General features: G+C 37.8%; 1 protein-coding gene across 6 annotated transcripts in view; it reads right to left on the bottom strand.

The window, feature by feature from the left end:
- Positions 1-2,888: 2,888 nt before the first annotated feature.
- Positions 2,889-20,163, bottom strand: part of Ccdc18 (coiled-coil domain containing 18) — a 128,279-nt gene continuing 111,004 nt past the window's right edge. For 3 of the 6 annotated variants that reach the window (XM_059274932.1, XM_059274935.1, XM_059274934.1), the window contains exons 29-30: positions 13,303-13,770; positions 10,127-10,289 (exon numbers count right to left, since the gene is read on the bottom strand). In XM_059274932.1, the coding sequence (XP_059130915.1) occupies positions 10,275-10,289; positions 13,303-13,770 (483 nt within the window). In that variant the 3' untranslated portion in view covers positions 10,127-10,274. Of the gene's footprint in view, positions 2,985-10,126; positions 10,290-10,895; positions 11,029-13,302; positions 13,771-20,163 lie in introns of those variants that run through there. The other 3 variants (XR_009381674.1, XM_059274933.1, XR_009381673.1) reach the window with 3 other exon arrangements.

Genomic DNA, 20,163 nt, shown 5'->3' with positions numbered 1-20,163 from the left:
TAAAATTATATCATCTCTTTCTGATGAGAGCTGTCAATTTAAAAATTGTTTTATAAAAAAAAATTCATATTGCCTCATCACTACTATATTAATTACTCTTCTAACTGCTGTGATAAAACACAAAAACAAAGACAACTTATAGAAAAGTTTATTTGGGCTTACAGTTCCAAAGGGATAAGAGTCTATTGTGGCAGAGAATTATAGAAGCAAGCAGTAGACATGATGGCAGGAACATCTGACAGCTCACATCTTGAACCACAAACACAAAGCGGAGAGAGCAAACTGTGAAGAGCATGTGGCTATTGAAACATCAAAGCCCGCCCCAGTGACATACTTACCAGCAAGGCCACACCTCCAAAACCTACAAACCAGTGCTACCAACTGCCAAGATTGGGAAACATTTCATTCAAACCACAATGTTTGCATACTCATTTCACTAACATAAATGTTGCATTCCTACACACAAGTGCATTCTATGATTATGGTAATCACAGAATCATGGTAACAAGGTGGAATAGTTAAACATTTACTGAAAATCACAGGAATATAATTTCACCTATTATATATGTATTCCATATATAACTTTTAGCTATAAAATAAAACGTTTAGATCAAATGACGCCAATTCTGCCTCATCAACTAAGGTGCTAAGTGAAACAAGACTGATTTGGGAATCATGAAGTTCTTCTAAGGACTTCTGGGAAAAACAACCATCCAGAGAACTGGAATTTTTTAGGCATAAGAGAATGGTGGCTAGAACTGTTTTTGTTATTAAAGGGAAAGGCCTGGGAGTCCGGGGGAGGCAGTTAAACTGTGCGTCTTTAATGCCAGCACTTGGCTAAGTTCAAGGCCAGCCTGGTCTACAGAGTAAGTTCTAGGATAGCTAGGGCTACAGACAGACCCTGTTTCAAAAAGGAGAGAGAGAGAGAGAGAGAGAGAGAGAGAGAGAGAGAGAGAGAGAGAGAGAGAGAAGAGAGAGAAAGGGAAGGAGGGAGGGAGGGAGGAAGAAAGGAAGGAAAACTAGCCAGTGTGCCAGTTACCTTCCTTCATCTAAATCTTTGTTATATATTCCTTCCTGCTTATATTATTCTTCTCGCCTCCTGATTCTTGCACAGCACTTAGCCTCTTTCCTCACCTTTCTGGTCCGCCCCCCACTCCAGATCCCATGTCCTTTGCCCAAATTTACTTAGTTTTTGTTACCATAAAAGTAATTTTTTCTAGGAATCATTTTCTGACATCTCAGATTCAAGTGCTTTATAGCACCTTGAAATTCCCTTCATGGCACTTAATCCACACTGAATATCAACCAACAGACAGTCTCTTTTCATCATTAGAATATAAGGCTTGTAAAGAAAAAAATGCTTCTATCTTGGTCTACATTTTACTTTTAGTGCTCAGCATTATGCTGCCCTTTCGATGTTTGCTAAGTATTTTTTGTTGTCAGTAAAAGATTCTAATGAGGACAATCTAAGATGATATCAAAAAGGGTGTTAAACAGAGTAGGAATAGCAAACTCAATTAATGTTGAAGAACCTAGGCCATGGAAAGTAGATGACAAAATGGGTAGCTAGACAAGATAGAAGACTAAGAAAAATAAATTTTTGTTGTTCTTTTTGTTTTGGAAAGATTTAGACATTTAATATAGATGTTTTAGTCCATTCTATTATAATAAAATACCACAAACTGGAAGGCTTATAAACAATAGGAATGTTTTCCCCACAGTACTGGAGGTTGGAAAGTTTAAGACTAAGGCACTGACAGGTTGAAAGTACTTTTTGGTTCAGAGACTGTAACTTCTTGCTGTGTCCTCACATAGTAAAAATGGCAAGGGGTTTTCCTTGAGTTTCTTATCCTTAGAGGAAGCAAAGAGGGATTAAGGACACAGGTTACCTATCAGGGAGGTCATCCCTGGAGAACTGATACTCCCTTTCTGAGCATCCAATGATTGACTTTGGCCTTTCATCTAGAGATGGAGCCTTGTGAAATTTTCTCTATCCATGTCAGTATACTAGCTGGTATTGTCATTATGCAAACGTTGTTTAGGCAACCGTATTGTTGAGATTTCATGGGTGTTGCTTCCTTGACATATCTAGAAGGCACTACCTCACAGCAGGTTTCTTGGTTCTCTGGCTCATACAAGCTTCCCATCCCCTCTTCCATGATGTTCCCTGAGCTTTAGGTGTAGGGGTTGCACTGTAGATACACCAGTTGGAACTGGACACCCCATAGTCACTTGTTCTTTGTATGTTACCAGCTGTGGATCTCTGTAATAGTCTCTATCTGGTGCAAAAAGAAATATCCTTGATGAGTGGTGAGAGCCACATTTATCTGTGGGTATGGTCAGCCCTAAACATATGTAATTATGAGCAACACTAAATATATTCAGTAGGTTGATGTATTTATGTATAAGCATATATACATAGATACACAGATGATAGATAACAGTAATAAAGAAGTCATGAATTTGTGGTGGGGAAGTAGGGCATGTGGCAGAAACTGGAGACAGAAAAAAGATGGACAGAAATAATATAAATATAGAATGTATGTAAATAATGTATGAAACTCTTAAAATTTTTAAATTAAAAAAAACAAACAAACCAGAAGCCTGATGGTGAGGGCGCACACCTTTAATCCCAGCACTCAGGAGGCAGAGCCAGGCGGATCTCTAGGCCAGCCTAGTCTACAGAGTGAGTTCCAGGACAGGCTCCAAAGCTACCAGAGAAACCCTGTCTTGATAAACCAAAATAAAATAAAATAAAATAAAATAAAATAAAATAAAATAAAATAAAATAAAATAAAATAAAATAAAATAAAATAAAATAAAAAAAGAACCAGGTTACTTAGAAATAAAGTAAACCTAGCTTTCAATGAGGTGACAAGTAGATAAAATGAATTCATATTATGTTTATAATTACTGGGTCAGGAAACCATGGGAGTTCTCTTCTTTAGTTGTCCTTCTCTCTTTAAAGCAGGAAACTTAGTCATCTGCAAAATATGTATGTATCTGTGAGGGAGTGTCAAAACAGCCTTAGGTTTGCAGAGCTGTAAGATATGCGGACCAATAGAACTTTAAGGTAACAATGAATAATGCTTATGTTAAGGTGAGGTTATACTATTTTAAAGAGATCCTCAAGATTCAGTGGCTTTAAGAAAACAGAAATTTATTTCTCACTGATGTAGCTATCCAAGAATGCTCTAGGTCACTTGGGCACCCAGGTTCCTTTTGTTTGCCATCTATGATGTTTTCTGTATCTTTAAGGTTGGAGTTTAGTACAGGCAATTAACATTCAGATGCCCTGGCCTGAAGTGGTAATATCATTTCTGTTCTTGTTCTGATGGCAAGAATTTAATGGAGGAGCAGAGAAATGTAAAACCTGATGATTGGCCCAGCTAAAAATTATGAAAAAGAGTGGAGAACTGATTTTAGTGAGTTGTTAGTAGTCTTTACATAGTGTGGTTGTAATGCTCTTATTTACTCACATTATTTACTTACTTTTTTTTTTTTTTTTCTGAAACGGTTTCACTGTGTAGCCTGGGCTGGTCTAGAACTCATTATCTTTTTGCCTAAGCTCTTCAATAATGGGATTACGGGTGCATGCTAACATACCTAATGTTTTCTTTACCAAAAAGCAACAGTTTCAGTATTAAAGGGGAGAAAAACCAGGGCAGTTGATAAGATCAGTAGTTTCTTCACATAACTAAAGAACAAGAAATCTTAGAGTAACAGTAAAAGGAAAAAAAGGGGGGGGGAGATTTCCTATTATTTATTAAATGTCAGCTATTATTCTAAGTCAGTGGCTCTCAACTTTCCTAATGCTGTGACCTTTTAATACAGTTCCTCATGTTGTGGTGACCCCCAGCCATAAAATTATTTTCATTGCTATTTTATAACTGTAATTTTGCTACTGTTATGAATCATAATGTAAATACTTGTGTTTTCCAATGGTCTTAGGCGACCTGTGAAAAGGTCATTCAATCCCCAAAGGATTTGCGACCTACAGGTTGAAAGCCACTGTTATAATGATTTACTTAATACTCATAACAACTATTTAGGTAGGTACCATCATTATATTATATAGTTGTGGGGTAGAGAAGCACAGAAGAATTATGTAACTTATCAAAAGTGACATAGAAACTTAACGGCAGAGCCAGACTCCAAACTGGTAAGAATTAATCTGGTTCCAGAACTCCTACTCGTGACACAGGATTACACTGCCTCAGTGATAACATGTAATGTCTATTAAGACCTTGCTCTATAGTACTAGCATACTAGTATTTCACATGTGTCACTTTAGTCCTCACCAGATAAATCTAAAGTAGATATTGATTTTCTTTTACATCTAAAGAAACCGAAGCTTCATTATAAAACATAACCAGAAGCAAGGTCATGTAACATAAGTAAGAAACCCGATTAAATCCCTATCTGTGTAATTTCTAAGGCTACTTTGTATTTTTAAATGTATAAAACTTTTAATTGAAGTAGAATTAATGAAAAATGAAATTTATGTATTTAAGAAAATCAAAGAATCCTGACAAATACTTAAGCTGTGTAGCCAACAAATTAATCAAGGAACAGAACATTTCTGCGAACCTAAAAAGTTTACTTCAAATTCTTCCTATTCAATTCTCAACCAGTAGCAATACTATTCGGAGTTTTTAATATCATAAATGTTTTGTCTATTTTTTATATCTCTACCAATGAAATAATGTATGGTTTACTTTACATATAGTTTTTTCTTTCAGTATAATTTGAGATTTATACATGCTATTATCAAGTATAAAAGTTTACTCTTATTTACAGTAGTTAGTTGCTTAAATATCAAGTACCAATAATATCTGAATTTGTTTCCATTTTTTGGCTTAGATGGAGAAGGTATGAACAAGAATGTACAAGATTTTTGGTGGATATATGTTTTCCTTTCTCTGGTTAAATACAAAGAATGATATAATGTGGTGGTATTTTACTTGTACTGAAATGTGATTTTAATTGTATGTTAATAAATAAAGTTGCCTGGGGGTCAGAGTTATAGAGCCATAGCAAGTGCGTGGCGGTGGTGGCGCACGCCTTTAAGGACCTGGAGGGCGGTACATACAGGCAATGACAAGGCAGTCACGTGTTTAGTTTACAACCAATGAGAAGGCAGAACATCTAGACTATTTAAAGACATACACACAGGAAGTAGGCCTCTTTTTCGGAGAGCTCTCTTGGCTAAAGCAGGATAGCTGAAGCAGGAAGGGTAAGGCTCTTAGTTCTGACCTCTTGGCTTTCTTCTCTGAATCGGCTCTGTGTTTCTTATTTAATAAGACGGTTGGTTACATCTACATTATTGAGTAGACCATGTACAATATTAAAAGAAGTCAACAGATTTTTAAGTGGTTCTAGATACTCCAGGTCTTTCAGGCTTGCCTTTTAGTATTATCTTATATCACATGTGCTTTTAATTCTTTAAGATTTTACTTTATTTTATGTGTGTCTGAGTATATGTAGGTAAAATGTGTCCTCCAAGACCAGAAGAGGGTATTGGAATCCTTAAACTGGAAATACAGGCATTTGGGAGCCTCCATGTGGGTGCTGGAAAATGAACTTGGGTCCTCTGCAAAAGAAACAAGAGGTCTTAATGGCTGAGCTATTTCTCCAGCCCTGCTTTTAATTTTCAAAATTTTCATTTCTCTAGGGACCAAAGATGTTGAGAATTTTTACTAGGGCACATAGTCATTCATACATACTTTGCAGAAGCATGTCTATTCAAGTGTTTATGCCTATTTTAAATTTGGATGTTTGTCTTTTTTGGGGGATAATTGTCTTGTATTGAGTTATAGAGAATTCTTAATTTTTAAAAGCAACTCCTATGTTATATATACTGATAGCATTCATTTTGCCATTTGCCTTTTTCATTTTCTTAATGGTGGGAAATGATAAACAGTTATGAATATTGATAAAGTACAGCTCATTAACTTTTTGTTTTGTTTTGTTTTTTGTTTTTTTCGAGACAGAGTTTCTCTGTGTAGCTTTGTGCCTTTCCTGGATCTCACTCTGTAGACCAGGCTGGCCTCAAACTCACAAAGATCTGCCTGCCTCTGCCTCCCAAGTGCTGGGATTAAAGGCGTGCGCCCGGCTAGCTTTTTCTTTCATAATTAGAACTTTCTGGGTTCTGTGAAATTTGCCCAACACAAGGTCATGAAGTTATTCTATCTCTTCTAGAAGCTTTATGGTTTTAATGTTTATATTAATGTCCATGATCCATCCTGACCTAGTGTGGTGTGCCTGTGTGCACAGGTGTACAATGACTGTGTGGTGTGTGTGTGTGTTGTATGATATTATGTTTCTGTTCTGACAAAGCTTGCCTAGAGATCAGAGGACAGAGCTAGCCACTAGTTAATGATAGATGCCAGGCAGCAGTGATTGTTAAAATAATCACTCAGAGCTGGGAGGTAGTGGCACACACCTTTAATCCCAGCACTTGGAGGAGGAAGCAGGAAGATCAGGAGTTCAAGGCTGATGTGGGATATGTTTATTACCATTCGTTAATAAAGAAGTTGCTTTGGCCTATAGCAAGACAGAATAGAGCCAGGCATGAAATTCAAGCAGAGATACAGGAAAAAGAAGGGTGGAGTCTGGCAGATGCCAGCCAGCCACTGAAGGAGCAAGATGTATTAGGATACAGTTAAGGCCATGAGACACATGGCAAAACACAGATGAATCAAAATGGGTTAATTTAAGTTGTAAGAGCTAGTTAGTATTAAGTATTAAGCCTGAGCCATAGGCCAAACAGTTTGTAATTAATATTAAGCCTCTGGGTGATTTTTTTTTTTCCAAGACAGGGTTTCTCCGTGTACCTTTGCGTCTTTCCTGGAACTTACTCTGTAGCCCAGGCTGGCCTCGAACTCACAGAGATCCACCTGCCTCTGCCTCCCAAGTGCTGGGATTAAAGGCGTGTGCCACTAGCTCCCAGCTCTGAGTGATTATTTTAAAAGCAGCTGTGGGACTAGGCGGGACAGAAAAGCCTCTGTTTGCAAATGGCACCCCTCATTGGGCACCAAATGTAGTGTGAATTCTAACTGGTCTTAATAATGAAAATACAAAGTCAGATATCAGGGTAAATGCTGAAAGATCAGAGGAGCAGGGCAGCCAGCCACTAGAAAGACTTCCTACCTCTAGGAATCCTCAGACTGAAAGGGCTGAGTTCTGGTCTCCACCCCGCCTTATCACTTCCTCTCTCTGCCCAGCCATACCACTTCATGTTTCCTCCTCCCAAGTGCTGAGATTAAAGGCGTGTGCCTCCCAAGTACTGGGATCAAAGGCATGAGACACCAAGTGCTGGGATTAAAGGTGTGTGCCACCACTGCCCAGCCTCTGAGTGGCTAGCTCCACACTCTGATCTCCAGGCAAGCTTTATTTGTTAGAGCACAAACAAAAGTATCACCACACAAGGCCACCCCAGGCTACATAAGATTGAATGTAAAAGAGAAAGAGCTGGGTAGTGGTGGCACACACCGTTAATCCCAGCACAATCAGGAGGTGAGGACAGGAATATAAGGTGGTTAAAGACATGATACAGCCCCATTCAGTCTGCGGATTCATAGAGGTAAGAAGTGGCTGCTGCTCTGCTCCTCTGATCTTTCAGCTTTCACCCTCAATAACTGACTCTGGCTCTTTATTAAAAGACTAATTAGGACCCTGCTGCATGTGTGTATATATGTAAGAGAATGTGGGTGCATGGAAGTCTGAGGACAAAATCTTGGGTGTAGCTGTTGGTCCTTGCCTTCAATCTGTTTTGAGACAGGGTCTCTGTTGTTTTTTTGCTACATATATTAGGCTAGCTAATCTATGAACTTCCAAGAATTCTCTCATTTATGCCAACTACCTCCCTATAGATATGCTGAGATTATAACATTTGTACAACATGTCCAGTTGATATTAAGTGCTGGGGACTTATAGTTAAGTCCTCATACTTCTGAGCCACCTCCCCAGCCCTTGACCTAGTTTTTAAATATAATATGATGTGAATACTGATGCTTCCCCCGGCCCCTGAGTATTTGTTAAAGACATTCAACACGGAATGAGTTCAGTACCTTGTAATTCATTATTACAAGGTACTTGCTTAGCATGTATGAGGCTCTGGGTTTGGTTTCCTGTACCATAAAGGAAAGAAGGAAGGAAGGAAGGAGGCAGGGAGGGAGAGAAGAAAAGGAGAGAATCAATTAAGTGGCTGAGAAATAGTTGAGTGGCTGCTCTTCCAGAGAGCCTGGGTTCAATTCCCCAGTACCCACATGGCAGCTCACAATCATCTATTAACTCTAGTCCCAGGGAATCTATCTGATTCTGGCCTCCACCACATGCATGCATGTGGTACAGACATACATTCAGGCAAACACTCATACACATAAAATCTCAAAAGAAAATCAAATAGCCAAGCATAGTGGTATATGTCTGTAATCTCACTATTTGAGGGCTGAGGCAGAAGGACTGTCATAAGTTCAAGGCCAGCCTGGTGGTTTGTAGAGTGAGTCCCAGAGCAGCCTAGGCAATAGTTTGAGTCCTTGTCTCAAAATAAATCATTGTAAGATGATTCCAAATTTTAAAATATTATTATGATTCAAATTATAGCCCAACACTTGATTTCTCAGAATTTGCTGTTGTACTCAAGTGTGCATTCTCCAGTTAGAGTAAGTGTTCTTTAAATGTTAAGTCAAGTTGCTGTTCAAATTTGCTATATATTTACTCACATTTTTGTTCTTTTATTCTTTCAATTACTAAAAAGCAGAAGATAAGACTTCCTACTATGAGTGTGGACTCCTTCTTTCTCTCCCTCCTTTCTTTCTTTTTCTTTCTTTTAATTCTATTAGTTTGAAGTCTGGCATTTGAGGTATATACATTTAAGAGTATATCTTCATTTTGATGCCCACTTTGTCTGATATTAATATAGCACTGAAGTTTTCTTATGTCTACTGTTTGATATGATATTTTAAAATAAAAATTCTATTTACTGTCAGCATATTAGTGTTTTTAATATTTAAAATATGTCAAATTGCTGGGCATAGTGGAACATGCTTTTAATCCTAGCACTCTATAGGAGTGGCAGGTGAATTTCTGTGAGTTCAAGTCCAACCTGGTCTACATGGGAAGTCCCAGGCCAGCCAGGGATACATAATAAAACATAATAAGACTCTGTCAAAGGGGTGGGGGAGTCAAATTGTTTATAATTAATAGTTAGAAATCAGCCTTCTTTTGGATTGCTATCTTCCTAAATAAGACTTTTGAAATCTGCTTTTAAGATATTTATATTTTTGGTTTTCAGAATTTCACTGCTATATGACTAAGTGAGACTGTGTGTGTTAATTTGTCCTACTTAGGCTTTACTGAATTTAGGTCTACAGGTTCTAATCTATTTTCATTAAATTTGAGGTATTTTCAGCTATAACTCTAAATACTTTTTCTACACCCCTTCTCTTAACTTTAATGCTCTCCACATCCTATATCTTCTTTTCATATTTATCCTATCATTTTTTTTTCTACAGAATCAATATTTGCTATTCAACTGTCTTTAGGAGAACTAATCTTTCTGTCATTGCCAATTATCATCACTCTGTAATGCTCATACTGGGTATTGTAAACTTTCAAATATACGCTCTTCTTCCAGAGAATCTGGGTTTGACACCCAGCACCCACAGGGTGACTAATATTATAACGACTTCAATGTTTAATTCTTAGTGCTAACCATGTATAAATGGAATCACTAACACAAAACTAACTCTAAATACTTGCAATGATTAACATTCTTGAGAACATATAATTCTACCATGTTAAATAATTCTACTTAAAAACAGAAATAGGAACATATCTGCTTCATAGGGCTGTTTTGATGATTAAATATAAAGTTTCTGGTAAACATCGAACACCCAACAAATCTTAAAAACTTATCATAGAATGACTTATAAATTCATATTCCTAATTTAAAAGTAAATATTACAAGATAGCAGATAATATGGTAGCATGACTAAAAATACAAATGCTAAATTTACTTATTAGGTATTTTAGCCATTATCTTTACGTAAAAGACAAGACAAGGAAACCAGCAATTTCCACCAAAAAATAATAAATTAATTAATTTTCACTAAAAATATAATTATATTTTAGAAAGGTTTCTTTAAAATATTAAAATAAAATTTATTCAAAAACAATAAAATAACAGCTTCTATGAAATATGCACTACATATAATAAACAGCACAGTACCAACAATTCCATTTTTCATGACATAGACATCTTCTTTTAATTACAATTTTCCTCCCTAGAATGCAAAATAGAGTAATATTATGAAATTAAAATGATATTGATATAGCATTAAAATCTACCATAACATTCAAGTGCATAATTTAAAGATAAAGTGGGAAATGTTAACCAATTGAAAAAAAAATCAGAAAATGTCAATAATATATAACATGGTTATAAAAAAAGCAAGTAATTCTGGTAATGCTAATATAGGAGCATACAGTTAAACCAGGTTTTACACTCCAACTAGGGGACATAAAAATTAGATGCAGGGACTGGAGAGATGGCTCAGCAGTGAGAGGAGCCCTTGCTATTTTAGGAGACCCAGGTTTGATTCCCAGCACCCATGTCACAAATGCCTGTAACCCCACCTACAGGAGATCCTATATGAAGACATATACACACATAATCAAAGATAAAATAAAAAAGTAATATACAGACATCAACATCTCATTATGGTTTAGACTAACATACACAGTAAAGGAGAGCAAACTGGTTATATGAATATGGAAAAAAGAAGCAAAAAGAGAGCAATGTTTGCAGGTAAAGCAATACAGCATAGAAAAGAAAGACAGAGGAAGACTTAAGAGAGTTTTTTAAAAAAACAGGTCAAATCTTATCATACCTTGAATTGGAAAACATTGTCATGTCCCTATATATTTCCTTAGTCTCTTGCTTCATCATTTTTCCTATCTTGGTTTTTCTTTAGGCTGATTTTGTCATTTCTCATAATCACATTTTGTGAACTATTTACTGCCCTTTTTGGAAATAGGATGGATATAAGTAATATTTTATAAGTTCCTACTAGAGTTCTTAATAAATTTGCTTTACTCTAGTCCAAAACAAAATTATAATGGAAAGCTTGTTTTTTCTTTTGTTTTTGTTTTAAATTTGTTTTTTTTGCTGGCAGAGTAGCTCAAGCTAGCTTCCAATTTGTGTTCTTCTTGCTTCGGTCTGCTCAACTAATGGGATTATGAGATTGTGTAACCATGCCCAGCCAGAATAGGAGAGTTTTTTTGTTTTGTTGTTGCTTTAGTTATAATTACCTGTGCAAGTATGTGTCTGTATGTGGGTTACTGCATGTGAGTGCAGTGCCTGCAGAGGCAGAAGGCCGTCAGATTCCCTGAAGTTGGAGCTGCCTGACATAGGTGCTGTGAAACAAACTTGGCTACCCAGAACATGAAGTCTATGAACAATCTGAATGTTTACAATATAGCATAGTAGTTAAGAGCAGGGACTCGGGTTTTTCATTGATATAATGGGGATAATAATATTACTACAATAGAAAAAATACTAAGCACTATTAGTTATTATTACTAATAGAATAGTATGTATCACAGGGTTGTTTCAGGGATTGAGTTTATATAAAAAATTTAGAATAGTTCCTTGCATATAGTAAATACTATAAGTTATGATTACAAATTTGTCATTTTGGGGTCAAATTTATCCTGTATAAAATAGGTTCTATGCTGGCTGGTGATGGTACACGCCTTTAATCATAGCACTCAGGAGGCAGAGGCAGGCGGATCTCTGAGTTCAAGGCCATCCTGATGTACAGAGAGAGTTCTAGGACAGCCAGGGCTACACAAAGAAACTCAGTCTCAAAAAAAAAAAAAAAAAAACCACAAAACAAAAAAAAAAATTTGGTTCTATTTTTGCCAAAACCAGTCTTATGTATCTGTAGCACTCATTACCATTAGAATAGAGGAGAGGTTCAAAAAAGAAGTAGAACTGTCCCTCTGAGAACACTTTTAAGAGTACTTTTTGGTTGTCCTTATAATGAGAAAAAAGATACCCTCTTTCTAAGATACAATAGGGGAAGTTGATAGCAGCTGATCTTATTTTACAAGGCTATCCGGCTAGTAAGTCTACTAGACTTCCAGGTATTGTGGTGAATGTGTACTTTTCTACTCTGTAAGTTAACTACTACTTCATATAGTTTTCCTCTTTGGGGGTGGAGGGGAGGGGGGAGACAGGATTTCTCCTTGTAGCCCTGGCTGTCCTGGAACTTCTTCTGTAGACCAGGCTGACCTTGAACTCACAGAGATCTACCTGCCTCTACTTCCCTCTTGGGACGAAAGGCTTGCTAGTTTTCCTGCTCTTAAACCTCCAATACCTTTGTCTGGAGTGATGGTGCATGCCTTTAATCTCAGCATTTAAGAGGCAGAAGTAGATGGATTTCTGTTAGTTGGAGGCCAGCAAGGGCTGCCTAGTAAGATAGTGAAAAAAAAAACAAACCAAAAAACAAACAAAAAAACAAAAACAAGAAACTTCCATCACCTTACCCTGACTTGGATAATAAACTTGTTTGTTACTTCACAAAGAGATAATCAGTAAAGAAATTTCTCTCCCACCACAGACCTTCTGCCCCTTGTTTGTTTTTATATCCACATAACCTGTCTTCCTTCTCACTGTGTCCCGGCATTTTTCACATAACACCAACTCCTCTACTTCTCTATAATCTCCTCTTGCAAACTATTACGGACTCTTATTTTTTTCTTCTATTTCATAAAGGGCTTATTTTTCAGTTAACTGTATTGAATCTTCAATCTCAATTTCTCTCTCCTATCTCTCTCTGTCTTCCTCAGACTGGGCTCTCACGACATAGTCCTGGCTGGCCTAGAACTCAGAGATACACCTTGCTTCTGCCTCCCATGTTGTTTTTGGTTGGTTGGTTTGTTGTTCGTTTTTTGTTTGTTTTGAGACAGTATCTCAGTCAGCTCAGGATGGCCTGGATCTTACTCAGTAACCTAGGACAACCTTAAACTTCTGATCCTAGTATCTCCCAGGTGCTAGGAATAATCCTATAATAATAATGTATAATATTATATAATACTATATAATAATCCTATAAAGGTGTATATGCTCAGTGTATGCAGAGCTGGAAAGTGAACCCAGGACTTCAGGCACATTAGGCAGATACCCTACCAACTGAATTACATTTCCCATCCTAGAATCTTCAATTTCTTGAACACTTTAAGCAAAATACTTTAGGAATGACTACTTTATATGGTAATGTGTGAAATACATACCTGAATTAAACCAGTAGCTGTTTTCAGAGAAGACTTTTTTAACAGTCTCACTTCTTTGTTTATATATCTCAGCATTCCACTAAGAGTACTGAAGTCATTACTCTCAGAACTATCATCTTCCAGGTTATATGGGAGAGGTTTAAATGAATCTGAATGCTTGAAAGCTAGGTCTTTATGACCACCTTCTAATGCCAAAGGCTGTTCTAATTGCATTTTCTTTAAGTCCTGTAGCAATTCTTCAGAGAGATCTTCATTGGTATGACTCTTGAAACTAAGGTCAGTGGCACTAACAGAGCGACGTAGTTTTCTGCATTTGAAAAATGATATCTGAGAATGTTTGGCAAACTTTGGATCTTGAATATCAGGCATAATTTCTGTTAGAGTTGTAAAGGAAGCTGGTAGAAACTTGAGGTCTTCTGTCTTTTCATGTCCAGAAATTTTGGCTTGCAATCTGGTTAATTCTGATTCCTGTAGAGAAATTGGTACATAGTACAAGCTCAATATATTTCTGTTTAGAAGTCATCTTTGTAAGTTTTTGTCTCAGTATGGAAACTTTTAAAATAGAAGTTCTTGAGAATTTTACAAGTGTTTTTCAAACCTTCTACTACTAAAGATAGCTGCATTTTGAGATTATGTATTTTCATTTGAAAATTGCTTCCAAGAATTTCATGAAAACTAGATTTTCCATAGAGATCATTGCTGTGGGATGTTCTGTATGGCAAATGTGTTGCTAATTAGTCAATAAATAAAACACTGATTGGCCATTGGCTAGGCAGGAAGTGTAGGCAGGACAAGGAGGAGAATAAAGCTGGGAATGGAAGGCTGAGTCAGAGAGACACTGCCAGCCGCCACGATGAGAAACAGCATGTGAAGATGCCGGTAAGCCACAAGCCATGTGGCAAGGTATAGATTAATAGAAATGGATTAATTTAAGCTGTAAGAACAGTTAGCAAGAAGCCTGCTACATACAGTTTGTAACCAATATAAGTCTCTGTGTTTACTTGGTCGGGTCTGAGTGGCTGTGGGACTGGCAGGTGAGAGAGACTTGTCCTGACTGTGGGCCAGGCAGGAAACTCAAGCTACAGATCATTTTAATGTTAAAGATTTCAATCTTACACTTATAAGTTTATCTGTGAAAGTATAGAGGTGAACTTTTTTTAAAAAAATCTAACTACTTTTAGGACTATTTATAGAATTTCTAATGGGAAGTAAATACATATTGGTTATTGTCTTAGTCACTTTTCTAACGCTGTGACAAGGCAATTATAGAAGAAAGCATTCAATGGGGGCTTAAATTTCAAAGGGTGAGTCCATCACCATCATGGTGGGGAGTCTAACAGCGGGCAGGTAGGTACAGTATTGAAGTAGTAGTTGAGAGCTTACATCTCATCCACAAGCATGAGGCAAAGAAAGAGAGCTAACAGGGAATGGTGAGGACTTTTGAAACCTCAGAGCCCAACTCCACTGACATATTTCCTTCAAAATGGCCACATCGCCTAATCCTTTCCAAATAATTCCACCAACTAGGGACCAAGTATTCAAACATATGAGCCTATGGCATCCATTCTCATTTAAACCACTACATTGCACTTTCTGGCCCCCAAAGGCTTGTGGCCTTATCATAATGCAAAAGTCCAACTTCAAAGTCCTCACAGTCTTCCACAATCTCAACACTGTTTCAAAGTTGAAAGTCTCTTCTGAAACTAAAGGCAATCTCTTAACTGCATTTCCTATAAAATCAAAAAACAAATTATATTTCTAACATACAATGACATAGAATATACATAACCATTCCAAAAGGAAGGAATGAGGGCACAGTGAGGACGTATTGGACCAAAGGAAGACTAACTCAACAGGGCAAACTCCAAATCCTATCAAAAGGCTTAGATGGTTCTACTCTTCCAACTTTGCTGAGTGCAACAGGATTCCCTCTTGTGGGCTGGTTCAACTCTCTGTCAACAGCTCTCCCTGACAATTATCCTACTGCTCTATTATCTCCAACATCTTGGTATCCAACACAATCCAGGCTTCACTTTCACAGCTTTAAGCAATGGCCTTTCCCAGCCTCCATGCAAGGACTCCCCTGCCACATGCCTAGCCTCTGAGACTTTCCTTAACCACAGAGGCTTTCCTTAACCCCTTTATTCCTGTATTCTTCATGACTCTAAAGCCAGAACCATGTGGCTCAAGCTGTCAAGTTTGACTGCTTGCTTGGGAGGTAACCTGGCTCCCTCCTTATATTTGTATAAGCTTTGATTTGTTATTGCTTTTTTGGAACAGATAATTCCTTAGCCCTTTTCATAAGTTGCAGGGTTAGCTGGGTGGGGGTCTCACCTCAGGGTACCACTCCCTTTATTTCACTTCATGATTCTTTCAGTACAAACTTTGGTTCCAACATTAAATTTCCTGCTCTTCTTCTCAAATTACATTTTATTTATTGCCCCACTTGTTCTTGTCATTGTAGATCTGCATGAGAGTGATCACTAATAGCCACATGACAGAGTCAACATTTGACTATCTTGAAATCTCTGCCAACAAAATTAGTCCCAGACTCTTCAATTTAGCTCCAGGTAGGTTTTTAAAAGAAGGGTAAAAAAGAGCCACATCCTTTGCCAAAATATCACAAGAATTGTCTCTAGCTGTGGTGGTTTGAAAGAAAATGGCCCTTATTGTTAGGATCCTGTACATGCGCAGCTTGGGGTCTTGCGTCTTACATCATCAGCAGGTGCCCTCTCTCTGTGTGTTCTCTCTCTGCTCTGCTCCCTCCCCCTAGGCCTGGCTCCCCTCTTTCTTCCCCCTTTTCCCTCCTAATAAAGCTCTAAAAAGTACCACTGGGTTCTGCCATGGCCCGTGACTTTTCTGCTGGTAACCAGCGCCGTTTATCATAACCATCACTCATGAGGAATGGCACTATGAGGAGGTGTGGCTTTGTTGGAGGAAATGTGTGACTGTGGGGGCAGGCTTTGAGGTCACCTATGCTCAAGCTATGCCCAGTATGGCACACAGCTGCTTCTGCTGCCTGCAGATCAAGATGTAGAACTCTCAGCTCCTTCTCCAGCACCATGTCTGCCTGCATGCTGCCTTTATGTTAATGAACTAACATGTGAACAGTAAGCTAACCCCAATGAAATGTTTTCTTTTATAAGAGTTGCCATGGTTGTAGTATATCTTCACAGCAATAGAAACCGTAACTAAGACACTAGTCCAATTGCTAATATTGTTTTCCCTTGAAATCTCTTAAGCTGGACCTCCACAGTCCACATTGCACTCAGCACTACTGTCTTTCAAGTTCATACTAGGGTGGTCCATTAAACTCTGCTTATAATGTTCAACTACTTTTCTAGTTCAAAGTCCCAAAGTCTTCAACATTCCTCGAAAACAAACAAAAATTAAAAACAGCATCTTTAGACCTGTCACAGCAACAGCACACTCTCTGGCATCATCTTCTGCTTTATTTACCTTTGTTCTGCTGCGGCAAAATCCCATGACCAAGGCAATTTATAGAAGAAAGCATTTAATTGGAGCTTACAGTTTCAGAGGGTGAGTCTATGACAATTATGGTGGAGAGCACGGCAGCAGATAGACATACTGCTGAAAGTGTACATCCTGATCAACAAGTAGCAGGCAGAGAGAAAAATCGAACTGGGAATGGCCTGGGATTTTGAAACCTCAAAGCCACCACCAGTGATACACCTCCACCAGGGCCACACTCTCTAATCCTTCCCAAACAGTTCCATAAACTGGGGACCAAGTATTTAAATATGAACCTAAGGGGGCCATCCTCATTCAAACTACCACAGTTAATATGTGTTTATGTTCCTATTACAAGAAAGCTTTCCTAAACTAGATTTTAGAAAAAAAAAACTAAGATAAACACTAAAAACCCATAAGACTTAAAAACAAAGATTTTTTTTTTTTTGGAAGAGAGACAGTGTGTGTGTGTGTGTGTGTGTGTGTGTGTGTGTGTGTGTGTTATGGTACCTAACCCAATCTGGCCTCAAACTTTGGTTTGACTCTCCTCCTCAACCCTTAGTATGATGGGATTATAGACATGCACCATTATATCTGGTTGTAATTTCATTTTTGTAAGAGAAATAATATAAGTAAAGTAGTCTCTTATTTACACGTATTTTCCTCTTCTTTTTGGATAACTGATAAGGATAACTGTTCACAATGAAATGCACTATGCAGAATAACATTAAGCATAATTAAACTTTTTCTTAGGATCAAATGTCACAGTGTAAACATTATGGTATGCTATAATATACTTATACCTTTAGGGCCCTAAGAAAATTATCTTAGCTTTGTACTTGTTCCAGTTGCCCTCAAATACTAGAATACTAATTCAAGCACTATAAGAATTGGACTGGAAAAATCAAGTTGCCTCAAAGTGAGTAATTTCCCTCACTTCTAATTTTGTTCTCTGTCACTGCCTGATATTCTCTGCTGTGGGATGTTTGTATGGCAAATGTGTTGCTAATTAGTCAATAAATAAAACACTGATTGGCCATTGGCTAGGCAGGAAGTGTAGGCGGGACAAGGAGGAGAATAAAGCTGGGAAGTGGAAGGCTGAGTCAGAGAGACACTGCCAGCCGCCATGATGAGAAACAGCATGTGAAGATGCTGGTAAGCCACGAGCCATGTGGCAAGGTATAGATTAATGGAAATGGATTAATTTAAGCTGTAAGAACAGTTAGCAAGAAGCCTGCCACGGCCATACAGTTTGTAACCAGTATAAGTCTCTGTGTTTACTTGGTCGGGTCTGAGCGGCTGTGGGACTGGCAGGTGAGAGAGATTTATCCTGACTGTGGGCCAGGCAGGAAAACTCCAGCTACAATTCTCAATGGAACTGCTTTCTACTCTGCAGCTACTGGGATTTTTGCTTTTGTTTGTTTTTAGTCTTTGAGATGTTAGCTTTAAACTCACTATGTAGCCACCAACCATGACCTTGAATTCCTGAGCCTCATGTCTCCACCTTCCAAGTGCTGAGATTACAGGTATATACTAGTTTATCTGGTTTTATGCAGTGCTCCGGATTGAAATCAGGGCTTTGTGCATGCTAGACAAACACTCTACTGACTGAGCTGCATTCCCAGAACTACTTACACCTACTTCTAATTGCTGCGTTACATCTTCTAAGCTCTTAGATTATTAGTCTTTATTCTTTTTGTTCTCGTTAGTTAAGACATTAGAGCTAGCTAAGGTTGACTTTGAGAGGTGTGTCAACAGCGAAAGAAATTCTGTTTTAAAACGTATCACTCTACATTAGCTACATTAATTAATCACAATACACCTCCTAAGATTTCTTTATCCATGGCTTATTTTTTTTTAAAAAACTTCATGTTTATTCATATTTCTCAAAATCTATGTACATAAAAAAGGAAGATTTACAACAGGAAAGATTGCCTTACATGGAACACAAATCCCAATGACTCATGATGGGATCTCACAGGTTATGATCCAATTCAAGCCCGTTTTCTCAAGTCCATTTCCCAGCCATATATGTAAGCTGCGGGGATCCCAGGAGACACTGCAAGTGGAATGAATCTCAAACAAACACCTTCTCCTCTGGCAGTGTGTAAGGGGCCAGAGGATGTACATCAAAAAGTTTAAGACAATTAAAATGTCAAGTGCCACAGGGAAGGAATAAATGATAAGCAGAAACTGTATTTCTCAAGTAGAAAGCTAGTGCTATTTTACACAACTTCACAATATCCTAAAACAAATACAAACAAAAAGAGGGTTAGGTAGTATAGCTTCATTTGCTTCCCCCTCCTCTCTTCTGTTAAAATATCTGCCTGATATCAAAAGTGCTATGGAGGAGGAGGGCTATCCATGGCTTATTTAAGAACTGCTACTATTTATCTGGCTGGAAAGATGGTTCAGCAGATAAGAACACTTGCTGTTCTTGCAGAGAAACTGGCTTTGGTTTGTAGTACCCACATGAAGGCTAACAACAATTCATAACTCCAGTTCTAGGGAATCTGTTTCCGTCTTCAGGACTCTGTGAGCACTACATGCACATGGTGCACATACAGATATGCAGGCAAAACACTCATACACAAAAGGTAACAATAATTTTTTTGTTTGTTTTTCAAGACAGTGTTTCTCTGTGTAGCCCTGGCTGTCGTGGAACACACTCTGTAGACATATATATATATAAAATGCTATCATTTAATCAATATTTTGGCAATTTCATAAATAGCCAAACTTAAAATGTGAATGATTGCCACAAGTAATCAAATTGTACTGTTCTCATGGACAATCTCTGGTGAATAAGCAAAATAATTACTGTAACTAGGGATACAATATAGAATATTTTGATTTAAAAAAAGGTTTATTTATTATATATACATTGTTCTGCCTTTATGCCATATATATGTATGTATGCCTGTACACCAGAAGAGGGCACATGATCCCATTACAGATGGTTATGAGCCACCATGTGGATGCTGGGAATTGAACTCAGGACCTCTGAAAGAGAAGCCAGTGATCTTAATTGCTGAGCCATCTCTCCAGCCCCAAATATTTTAATTTCTGAAGGATGGTTTTTCTTTTTTTTTTTACAACAAAGATCTGTAATTTTGTGTAAATTTTATAAACTCCCAGAACACTTGAGAAAAAAAAAGTGCCTTGACCAGGGAGGGGTTCAACCTAGGACCTCATACATGCCGGTCAAGTGTTCTGTCACTGAGCTGCAACCCACAGCAGTAGGAACTTCATGTTAGTAAAAGCACTAATACTATGCTCATTCCTTTTTCTGTCTGTCTGTTTGTTTTTCAAGACAGGGTTTCTCTGTGTAGCCTGGGCTGTTCTGGAACTCGATCTGTATAGTTGGCTGGCCTTGAACTCATAAGATTC

This window comes from Peromyscus eremicus, chromosome 10 (genome assembly GCF_949786415.1).
Source record: "Peromyscus eremicus chromosome 10, PerEre_H2_v1, whole genome shotgun sequence".
Lineage (NCBI taxonomy): Eukaryota > Metazoa > Chordata > Mammalia > Rodentia > Cricetidae > Peromyscus > Peromyscus eremicus.
Note: the sequence above shows the minus strand (reverse complement) of the source record. Positions and strands in the feature narration are given on the sequence as shown.